Source organism: Eurypyga helias, unplaced genomic scaffold (genome assembly GCF_000690775.1).
Source record: "Eurypyga helias isolate BGI_N326 unplaced genomic scaffold, ASM69077v1 scaffold7907, whole genome shotgun sequence".
Taxonomy (NCBI): domain Eukaryota; kingdom Metazoa; phylum Chordata; class Aves; order Eurypygiformes; family Eurypygidae; genus Eurypyga; species Eurypyga helias.
The window spans coordinates 43,086-55,418 of NW_010262238.1; the positions used below are offsets into that span (position 1 = coordinate 43,086).

Genomic DNA, 12,333 nt, shown 5'->3' on the forward strand with positions numbered 1-12,333 from the left:
TCGTATTATTCCATATGTATTCAGTTGATAAAGTATTGCTGTTCATTAGTTAAATGAAATCTCATAGTATTTTATAATTGTTGCTTTAAGCTTACTTCAGAAATAGCTGAAGCATAAAAAGTGTTTGCTACAATGAAACAAAATATTTAGTATTTTCACAGTTTTACAGAAAAACAGCCCATAAAATAAGTTGCTTTAAGTATGGCAAGCCTAGGCTAGATCTGATGAGATCACAGACGTTAAATTTATTCCACAGGTTCACAGGCAGCTGCTTCCCAAGTCTGCATATATATAGAAATGGCTGATCATGAAGCATTTCCGTAACACGGCTCTCAAACAGAACTGGGTAGAAAGAATTTCAGGACCCTCTTCCTAAAATTCAGGAAGCAGCTCTCATCTTTATCAGAGTAGCATATCTGCTCCTCAGTTAGCTCATCCAATATCTCAGCACTACTTTCAAAGATGAGAAAAACGAGAACAATTTTGATACATTACCAGTGCTGCAGTTTGGGTAAGCCTTTCACTGGGCTATCTGGTGATAGGTCACTTTTTCAAGTGAGGAATTTTTATTTGGAGTAACTTCAATAGTTTGAATTTTATGGTATTTTAAGCTGATTTAAAAGCACATTTTGAAATACAGCTTTGGAGAGAAGATAGGGTTGATTTCTAAGATGGCATTGCAATCTGCCTTAAAATGAAAATTATCTCACTCACTTGCACTGCCAGACACATTTCCAGTCATTTAGAACTGGGAGAACTTTATCATCTTTGATCTGATTGTCAGGATCATCATCTTCATCTTCTTCAAGAATGTCACTAGATGGAGGGGCCCACAATTGCAAAAAGTCAGTTGCTGTCAGCAGCCTGTTACCTGAAAGTGAGTAATATCCAAGCTGAGAAACCAAGATGATGCATGTATATTGAAAGATTAAGCCTGTCATCACATTTTGTTGAGAATTATTCAAAAAGGTGGAAAACTCAACTTTATAAAGTCCATTTAAAATATGATAGGTTATTCAATCATATTACACAGCTCTTTTAATGAAAATATTTTGAATTTTTAATACCTCTCAAGAAATAAGATCAAGGTGTTTTGGTGACTTCAAATGATGAATCTTATTAAAAATGAATGCTGCAGATGCTAAATAGCTACCCACACCTCAAATAAATACACATTGTTAGACATTTCATAAATACCTGTGTGCAGGTACACTGCTGACTTGAATTGTTATAAAACTGTACTTCGATGATTATTAGTGGTAATTTGCCAATTAGTAACTTAACACTGGGATTCCCAAACTAAGATCTTGCATAAAAAGGGACTCAAACCCTTGGTACAGAATCTGCACAAATACTAACTGTAGCCTCGCATTTGTGCAACACTGCCTGAGAACAGGTAATCTAAAATTTCCATATTCATGCTCTCACTTTATTACGATAGAAAAAATTTGTGTTCTTTCCTACAAATGTTGAACAAATACTTCACAAACTTCACATTACCTTGAGGATCCCATGCCAGGTTGTAAGTCATGGAACTGAGGAAGAATTGCCCCATTTTAAGCCACTGACACTTTAGTTGCTGTAGTTTAAAAACAGTGAAGGATTAATTCTCATATCAACAACAAAATACAAAGGTATTGGTATTTCTTTCTTTCTCTGTGAAATTGCTACTAAGCTTGTTGCAAAAACATTAAGAACCCAATGGTAGGTTGCTGAATCTAGTTTTAATAATGTCTTTAATTGCTGTAGAAAAATTAAATGCATCACAGAGTGCCCTGCAAACCAGATCTGGACCTGTCACACGTGCAAATATATGTGTAGATTACTTTAAACTGGTTAGGTCATACATTTATAACAACAGAAATAAGGGATGGCAGTACAGATGCAACAAAGATTGTGAAACCTGCTTGAGAACATACTTAATCCTTGGGTGCTCTGCTATGGCTGTGCTCTTAAAACAAGCCTGGGTACATGTATACAAGTCTAAGTCATATTTCTGTACCACAGATTCATGACCCCTTCAAGTTACGGAAACACCAACTTGTCACCATGTCATTCTAGCCTGATTCAAAACCAAGATGTTGTTCCGAACTTAGGAGTGCGGCCTCCAGTTCGATTCATGCAGTGGAAAATTCTACCCATACAATTCTATTACAGATGGTGTCAAACATTTACCCATTAAGTGTTTTGTGTGCCAGTGTAATATAATAACTTGCAGACAGACTTCTGCCTCTTCTAAGAGCCTAAACTGAATTACAAGACTGAAATACATACTTACGCTATTTCTTTTATGAGAATTTATACCAAGGGGTTCAAAAATGCAAACAGCATTTCCATATGACGCTGCAATCTGGGGGGGGAAAAAAAAAACCAACAAAAAAAGACTCAAACTACTGTTAGGAGCTAAGTGTAACTTCTCCTTCGTATTCCAAAATAGCTAAAGAATTTCCAGTACCTCTGCTATGTGCCATTGTTCAAGAAAAGTGAAATTAATACAAAGGTCATTAATTGTGTTATATGTCTACTTTCCTAAGGAAGTTGAGAAGCACATACTTCTGAAGAGTCTCGAAGATTTTAACTCTTGAGTAGGGAAGACACCTTGTTCAGTGGGATAAACACTGTCCATCAGATCTAATACAGTCTTCTAGGGCAACTGCCATTAATATATAAGGAAAGCTGATGCCTTCACTGCTCACATTCTGCCTACTTCACAGCTAACTAATAAATTAATTATCAGTGTCTGGGTCTGTGTGTTCCCAGATTCCATTTTGTACCACTAAGTAATTATTACAAGAAACAGGAGGAAATGTAATTCTATTTTCAATAGTTAAATACAATTTGAAGGGTGACAAATGATAAATGGAAAAACTGAAGTACTTATACCACTGAACCCCTCCATTTCTTTCACCTACTAATTTCACAGAAACCTCCATATACAAAATGGCCTTTATTAGGAATTTATCTGCTCACGTTACTAATACTCCTATGCTTATGAGTACTTTGGATTATCTTTAAAATTCCTTTTTCTTCCTTAGAGTATTTTTAACAGAAAAAACTGTAAGTTCTTCCCATTCAGGATCTGGTTTCCTCAATACAGAAATGATGTAAAAATGTCACATTTTTTAATGAAATCTTATTTCCTCTTTGGGAGGAGGAGGAGGGGAAGGTTGCAACAACACCCCTCCCAAAGAAAAGAACGGACCGTGAGTTGAGAGTCCTGAATGCAGAACCACCCAGGGGTTAACGGTGACCTTACAAGGACCACCTGTGGAGCTGGAATCTCTCTTCCAGTCCTAGTGGGACTGCGCTGCTGCAGTGCAGGGCTTCTGCCAGCTAAACCTGCCCGAATCCTCGTTTTGCAATATTGCAACCAGTTTTTAGCTAGCTAATATTAGTAGGAAGTGACAAGTGACAAAACTTGCTCAGTGTGGTACCCTAACGCGTAGAAAGTATTTTTTTCTCAACAATCTAAACTGTCTCTTTAGCATTGTTTAGGGTTAAAAATAAAAACACATAGCCAGTCAAAGGGCCATGCAGTTACCACTCATTTGACAGCACTTCTAAATACGTCTAAGCTTCTCTGAAAAAGAAAGTAGTTCTAATTTATTACTTTGCCGGACATATGTTTATACACATGTATAAATGAATGATTTATCCCTGTCCTCTTCAGCTACATGAAAGTATACAATAATGGAGACAATAATAATAATTTTAGTACCGTTTCAGTTCTGATACTATACTGTAACTAATACATATTCCTACATCTTGTTGAGACCTGTTATTGAAGCTCCTGGAAAGGAATAAACCCCATTGTTATAAGATGCCTCCTTCTTCCTCCCCCACCTTTAAAAATGAATTACTTTTAACTTAAAACAATTCTTTAAATAACATGAGATGTTACTTGGAAAGTTACAGATCAGTAAAAAGCGATCTTTGTAATGAAATTAACTCATTAACACCACTAATGCATTATGTTACTGTTTAATTATTTCAATTAGAGTATTCCTTTTTTTTTAAATTCTATACAAATTTATTAAAATCCTTACCCTGCCTTGTCGTTGGGAGCACTCCACACAACTGACCTGGATGTTTCCATGTTTAGCACCGGGAATAATTTGCACACATTCAAAGTCATTTGCCAGAATAACAATGTCACAACCAGAGCCATATGCCTGAAATGATTTTAAAAAGAAATACAATTAATGATTTATTTTAAAAACTAAATGAATACTTATTAGAGGACATGGTTTTGAGAGAGCTGTGGTAATCTCCACTGAACCAAGCTGCTACTATGTAGCAGGTTTATTCCTCACTAACTCAGTAGCACCATAAGCAACAAGTGAAAACAAAGTAGCAAAGGAAACCTTAAATCCCCCAGGGTTTAAATCACAGCAAACAGTAAAATAAAACAACAACCAACCAACCAGACCCCAAACTTATTCTACAACTTAAGCTCTGCATGTACTTTCATTTTTGTTTGTTTTGTGGAGGGTTTTTAGGTTTTAGTAGGGTTTTTTTCTTCCCTCCAATTCTTGTTGTCTCTTAGAGCAAAGCAGCCAAGAGCTTACTATTCAGGTGCACTTATTATTGAATTTGCATATAATTTTCTTAAATGTGTGCCATGCCCCAACACCACCCCGCCTCTTTTTTTTTTTAGAATATTAAGAGATTCTTTTCTATAAGAATCCAATTTCTGGGGTTTTCTTGAAACTCAGAAGTTCACTTTATGGCAAGCTTGTAAAACAACAAAGATTTGTCTTGGATATATTGCATATTAAGCAATATACACTACAGTCTAAATAATTTGTTTAACAATAAGTTGTAAACCAACGATAGCTTGCAACACCTTTTTATTGGCAGGATAAATATATATATATATAGATAGATAGATAGATAGATATGTCTGCCAACGTGTCCTAGTGTGCCAGAATATTCAAAAAATTTTAAACACTCCAAATGATCTGTGAATGAAGTCCCACATTCAGGCATAGAAATCCCTCCCTAGCATCCACCTACCAATAAGCTTTCCTAAAGTAAATATAGCTAGAACTCTCTTTCCTTAAAAAAATTTTCCACTGATTCCAATACAGTAGGTAGAATTTTTTGAGCAGCTGAATTAAGCAGAGTGTGCAAGTCCTCAACAGGCAATTTCAGATGGTACAAAATTACTTGGTCATTTTAACCTCTTTCACAGTAAATTCCAAATTACTGAGTCCTAGCCCTCTCCTCTGAGGTCAATCAGTTTAAAGGTTAGTTTTGAGAAGTGTATGAGAAGCTGTATTTCTATAGATTTACAGGACCAATGCCTGGGAAGGAGCAACGAGTGAGAAAGTCTGAAGAAAAAGGCTCGATTTAGTGAAATACCATCACTGCTACAAATGAGAAAGGAACAGCAATACAAGCAGCAAAGCAGAAACACAGGCCTCAGAAATTCTACACCACACAATTGCACACACAAAAATGTAAACTGCGAACAAGACTGATTGTCTAAAAGATTTCTAAGGTCATCCCACAAAAATAAAGTGATGCAATATTGTCCGAGTCCTTGAGCCCACAGCCGTTGTTCTGGGAAGCTCTGAGGAACTGATACTGGAGTTACCCACAATGCAATCAGGAAAGAAAAAAACCCAGCTGCTAAAAGGTTGTTGGAGGGAGGTTATCTCTGTAACAGAACATCCTTAGCTCCTTGATGACTAGACTATGCAATTATTAGACCCAATCCGGAAGAGTATAAATTCTTATTAAAATGGAACAGGATTATTTCCAGAAAGTAAAAGAAAGAAGGATGAGATTCTGAGGAGAATTCTGGCATTGAACAGAAAGTCTTTTTGTTTTGTGGTTTTCCTACCTTTTATATTGGAATTTATTGGAAAATAAACCCCACCAGTGGTGAGGAACGCTGGACAGGCCAGCAAATGTTCACAAGCAGGAAGGAAGAAGATGGGTACCAGGATGCAAAAGCCCACATGCAGACAAGAAAACAAAAGCAGGTCCTCTTGTTCGAATAATTTATTCTGAATTCTAATGTTCAGAAGCAATTGATTCTCCTACTGTTTGCTTCGAAGGGTCAGCCATTAAAACAGCCAAGAATTGAAAGGCTCATCTTCTTTTCAAGAGCCTGTCTCATAACTACTAAAAGACATGATCTGAATTGTTGACTAATACAGTAAAAAAGGGTACCTATCCACTTTAATCAAGGACTTAAACATTTTCGGATACCCTATTTTTCCATTTTCGGTATTGGTAACAGCTTGCAGATTTCAAACTAAATTAAACATAGTTTATCACTAGTTGCCATCCTGTTAGCAGGAGACAGGGATGTGTGCCTCAGAAATGACATAGGGAAAGGAGAAGACTTCTCAGCTTTAATTTCCTTATGCTTACCGTTCTTGAACACTCACATTTGTGTGCATGTGTACAGTTGGTAATGCATGAAACAGAACCTATTTCAGATTTAGGTGTGTCTGTTGATTCTGTGAAGCAAAAGAATTTAGTGTCTTCCTTTTAAAATGTTTTAGTTTCTCTTCTCTCCTGTCCCCTATCCACACTTATAGCAACAAAGGAGTATTTTTCTGGGTAATTATACTATTTAGCATATTTTCATGAAGTAGGAAGGTGGTTGTGAACTAGAATGGTGGCTTACAGTAGAAAATTTATTTTTCTTCTTAAAGAATCATCAAGATGTAGAGATCTCTTTCATAAGTGATATCTTACTGTCACTCATCTCTTTCCTACTCTGCCTGTGTTTGGCACTGCACCAACAAGTGACTCAGCACACCTAAGTGTCCTCTGCCTACGGCGAGGAGTTATCCCGTTAGAGACCTTAGTGGGAACACATTCCCAAGAGCAGGATATCCTCTTCAGCTCTAGGGTCCTTCAGCCAGTGCTGTCTCTTGGTTCTGAGGTCATTTTCCCACTGTAGATACTTATTCTGAGAATGGCTCTCACTTCTTGAAAGTATCTTAAAGTATATTTTCCTTAAATCTTAAAATTACTTCAAGAAGTATTTTTTTATAACCCCTCCTTTGGGGAAAGGTGTCCCCTCATTTTAAAGCAAGTGTTCACTTTTTCACATTAACAGTCTCCAAATTTCTCAAAACTGAAAAGGCCCATATACTCTCCTGTACTGAAGCATATTTCCCCATTTCACATTAAGACATCTAAATACAAGTTTTCCATTTGATTATTTTTATGAAGCTTTTCTAATATACCCGATATATTACCATGTTTATACAGAACACATTTCTATGAAATCCTCTTTTCATTTCGTCCTTTCACTCGTTAAGCTGGTAAAGAAGTAGAAGCACCCTACATTGGCAAGGAATAGGGAAGTGACATAATGTGTATCATGAGTAGTTCCTGCTTAAGGATTCAGCTGACAACAACAGTAGTTCCTGCTTAAGGATTCAGCTGACAACAACAGTAGTTCCTGCTTAAGGATTCAGCTGACATCATCTTCAGGGAGATCATTCATGCCACCACAGTTCTCTCCTGCCACAATAACAGTGGCCACAATATTTGTAGGAACAGAGTAACAATCTATATAGCCTGATGAAAGGAATGGAAAATTGGTAAGCCACACAAAAAGGAAAGTTGGAAAATAAGATGCTAAGATACTGTAATGGATGAGAGCAGCACCGAGGTCTTAGATAAACAGCATTGTAAGCAGTCACTGAATGAAGCAAGTGCAGTAAAAGCCACCCACATGGACTATCTGCCAACCTCCATTTCTAATGTCACTGATAACTTCTAAGTGAAAATTAAATGGAGTTGCCAAACCGACAGAATGCAGGGATGACTTGCAGGATCCACAAGCAAGTAATAAGCTGTAGTTTGCCAATGTCTGCTCTAACTGTCAAGATCTGGGACCACTGAAATGAACAATGACAAAGCTCTAATTGAATGCAGGAGCACCAGACAGAAGTAGGACATTCTGTCCTCCTGTAAGAGTTTATGCTATAGCCTCAATTTTCAGATAATACAAAAGCAGCCTGTGCGTCTCTTTCAGCTGCCCATGTTTTTCTGTTCAATTCTCTAATGTTAACATTGAACATTGGAACTACCAGACAAGGAAACAATATTTCTTCACACTCGCATCTTGTTGTTCTTCAGATAAGTATTCTTCTCTGTATATAAAAAAATATGATTCCTCTCTTTCTGCAATTTGCAACTCTTTACAAATTTGGCACATGTGAAACAGTCCAGAAGTTCTTGAGCTCCAGTGTGTACTATTGGGGGTGCAGAGGCATTTCAAGATGGAAAAATCATGTGTAAGAAACAGAATCAGCCCACCGTGCTATTAAAAAAAAAGTTCATAAATCTATAAAATGGCAAGAATTAATTAAAACCTGAATTACAGCCTATATTGGCCTTATAGTACATCTCAAGTATAATAACAGTTATCCTATGTTTTTGGATAACATCAATGGTACAGAAATTCCTCCACCTTCCTATGTGTGATGAAGATAATGGAATTCTGAAACATTTCCAAACTCTCATCAACAGACACCACCTTTACACTTCCCTCCTACCCCGGCTAAGTACCAGTAGAATTACATACTCTTAATGAAACTAGCAAAGTAACTGAAAAAAAGCCAACCTACTACTAGCCTGGGGCCTGTAGAACTGGCTTTCCTAAACTGACATTTCAGATGAATTCATGATTAAAATACTTCACAATATGCTACAGAGTTGCAGTGAAAAAACAACATAGTAAGGATTCAGATGTTAAGTGCCTGTAATCCAATTCACACCAACGTGATGCAGCAGAGAACATATCTATGTGCAAGTAGTAATAAGTAACTGAAAGGGATTTGCAAATAAGGGGTTTAGTAAGTAATTTTTCAAGAAAGATGAGGTAGAGGAGAACCCTACACTGCAGAGAAAACCTATTCCCAGTTGCTCTATCTTGTGGACATAATGGTGTAGATGAAGATTTTGCTGTTTTCAATGATGTAAAATCAAAATTTACATGGGTGTGGGAGACTCTCCTCTCCAACAGCTCAGCATCACACAGTTCCAAGCCAACTCTCAGTACTGTCATGGAAGACATCAAGATGTTCATCCTTTTCAAAAATGACAAATAATAAATGTAACTTTTTTTCACTACTATCAGAAGAGTTCTTATGTACAGATATCTTTAAAATATGATACTCTTTTTCATTAATAATGCTTAGAGTTCCTTATTTTGTGCATTTACTAACACCTCTTACAAGAAGTAAATGTTGATTACTTTCTGTTTGTGGGACACTAGCCAGAGCTTGGAATTTTTATACTCATAGAATCTATCTTTTAGGTAATTGACATACCTATGGATATTATTATTTTTTTTTTAAACCTAGACTGACCTTAGAAACAGCTACATTCTGTTCGGAGTTTTAGGGAGAAAAAAACAACACTGAGCTTGGACAAAGGGCAGAAGTCATATAAACAGAAACAGAACAGCTCATCTTCTTGTTTTGAAACCACCTTACTCCACATCACGGAAAAAAATCAGGTTGGTAACATACATCCCACTCAGAGTTAGGGTCGGTGGCTGAAACTGGTTCAACTGCTGTTTAACAGAAGAAGTTAAGTGAAATCAGCCATGGTTTGAAGAATGCCATTTAGTACCTTTAAAAACTTACGAGCTACCAATTCATTTGTGAAAACGGTTAAAAATATTTGCTGAGATGAGCATGTGAAGCAACAGCAAGTTGAAAAGCACACAGAAGTATTACCAGGAATGACTAAGAGCAGAACTCCTGTCATTTAGTACTTAAACCCCCTGCTTATGGACTGTCATGTTTGGAGCTGACACGAAGGGAGGCTGAAGGGACTGCCTGGTGAAAAAGAGCATTATGAAGCTGTTTTACTTCTAATCACCCTTCAAACATTTTTTCCTGTGTATTACCCACTCTACTAGGCTAGGCACAATACAGCTAACAACATCCACAAGCCAATTTGTTAACCAAACATCTTTGCACTTCATCCCGTATTTGGGAAATGCTAGATATGTATCACGACTGCTGCAGGCAGATGTGGGAAGGTGGGGAGGAAAGAACACAATGTGCATTACAGATAAAGGATGCACAAAACCTTTGCTGCCAGCCTACAGGAACCGTCTGATCATAACTGTATTTCTTTGAATTTGTTTTGCTTTATGGAGTCACTAATACTTGTTTTTTTAGCAGGTAAAGAAAAAATAATGGCAAAATTACTTCTTTTCTCTTTCTTATTCTCAGAATAACTAGATGACTTTCACTAAAGCTTTAAAAATGTACAGTTGAGGCAGAACATGTTATCATCTTAGCTCTAGCTACACTGCCTTGGAAATTAAAAGCCTACCTTTATCCCCATCAAGGAGTCATGTAAATAAGCCAAAGCAAACCACAGGAGAAGGGAAGGATGAAGAAGAGCCTGAGAATTGCAATGTCCCTAATCAGGTCAGAAGAAAATGTATTCCTTCTCTCAGAACCCTACGACTGCTGGAATTAGGCAAGTTCATCTTAAGAGGACACTTCTCTCCTCCTCCAACAAAAAGGCAAATAGTTCCAAAACTGTTAACTAGTGGATCTATATACATGTACCCAAGCTGTTATTCTGCTGTTAAGTGGAATAACTTTAACACAAGTGATTCATTTCTGCACACAAAAAAGCCATATTTTCAAGTCCTTATGATGAATCAGTTGTAGCAATTTGGAACGAGTTCTCACACATTTTAGACCAATTTCTTAACATCAACCAAATCCTAAGCAAGCGCATGCGCACACAAACAATGGCTCTTCCCCACAGCCTTAACTTCATATGGATTCGCATATTGTGCAAGATGTCCCTTAACTTCTTGCCTGTCACTGCTCTGCTCCTGCTGCATCCTAGAAGCTGACAGGTACTGGGTCTTAAGAGCAGGTCTGTAGAGTCAGGCCCTATCACCAATACAGATGGCGTGTTGCCTACGCTGCAAATCGTGCTCCAGGAGCTAAAGTTATGACTCCAAACAGCCTAATGGTGTGTGTGGGACAGACCCATGCCAATACAGTATAACTGATGTTGACCAACAGAATTTAGGGTTAGGTGCTGCAGTGACACCTGCAGTGAATGGTAGACTGTGATGCAGCTGAGCCACACAGGTGACTAATTGCCTAAGAACCTGGATATATGACCCCAAACTGTTTGCAAACAGGTGTGTTTAACTGCACAGTTCACTATAGGATAAAGGTCTAGAAAAGCAAGAAATAATACCACGAACACAGAGAAATGAAGAAAAGAGATGAAGAAAGTTACAGCTGTGGAAGTCCAGAAGATGCCTTTATTAAAAAATACTTATCCTTTTAGTTCCTTCTTCACTGTATCCATTACATGCAGTTCCACAGTTAAAATGATACCAAATGATTCTGCATTTCTTTGTAAAACGTGACTTTTATTCTTGAAAAATGATTGTATAAACCTTTAATACCTATCATCATTCATTGTTGATGTTATCAGAACTATGAGAATTAGCATAATGTTGTCTTTTATAATACCAGCTGATTGACTAAAAAGAAACACATTAGAATATGAATACGAGAAAACAACTTCTTATATAAATACCAAAAGTAACAGAGGTCCCTTTAATAGCAGTATGGCTGCATAGCAGCAGACCAGGGGAAGTAAATACAGACATGGCATAAGACTTTCAAGCATTCATTACTGAAATCAGACATCTGTGATAATCTAAAGTAACCTTTAAATGTTTGACAAGTCTACTGACAGTTATCTTCGACTAAAAATGATGCTGTGGACCATTTAGCCTGGAATTGGTTTGTGCTTGGGATATAATTTTGTGTTAATACAGAATCTAATGGGACAATTTATTCCTAAATAATAACATACTGATTAGATGACAGTATGCAAAACACTGCAGAAGCTGAGCACTCATTAAAATCAGAACAGCATTTCACAAACTAAAAAAGTGGAAATTGGCAATATAACTGACAAAACCGGCCTGTGGTTGATAAACAGATTTTGTTACATAAACTACCGGACCCTTGAAATTTACTTAATGTCTCTCCGTTTCTTTTCTCCTCCGGTTCAAGAGGCGCATTTGTCAAATTTGTGTTTTATTAACCACAGTAATTGAAGCCAAACGCCCAACAGTGGATAAGCTTCTTACGAAGCCTAGTGCAACAGACTATTTTCTCTTTGCACGAGGCCCGTACGCCAATAAATAAATAAATAGAACCCAGCGAAATTTGGGGCCGCACAACCAGGGGGTTTCCCTGGCTCCCTACTCGAATCCAGAAGACCCACGGAGCGCTGGCCGGAGTTGATCCCGGCCTCCATCCGCAGCTGCACCCCGGCAGGAGCGAGCAGCGC

At 37.4% G+C, this 12,333-nt stretch overlaps 1 protein-coding gene across 3 annotated transcripts in view; it reads right to left on the reverse strand.

The window, feature by feature from the left end:
* Positions 1 to 4,166, reverse strand: part of DMXL2 (Dmx-like 2) — a 44,857-nt gene extending 40,691 nt beyond the window's left edge. For all 3 annotated transcript variants that reach the window (XM_010155627.1, XM_010155626.1, XM_010155625.1), the window contains exons 1-4: positions 4,047 to 4,166; positions 2,279 to 2,350; positions 1,501 to 1,579; positions 715 to 871 (exon numbers count right to left, since the gene is read on the reverse strand). In XM_010155627.1, the coding sequence (XP_010153929.1) occupies positions 715 to 871; positions 1,501 to 1,555 (212 nt within the window). In that variant the 5' untranslated portion in view covers positions 1,556 to 1,579; positions 2,279 to 2,350; positions 4,047 to 4,166. The remainder of the gene's footprint in view (positions 1 to 714; positions 872 to 1,500; positions 1,580 to 2,278; positions 2,351 to 4,046) is intronic.
* Between the last annotated feature and the right edge of the window lie 8,167 nt (positions 4,167 to 12,333).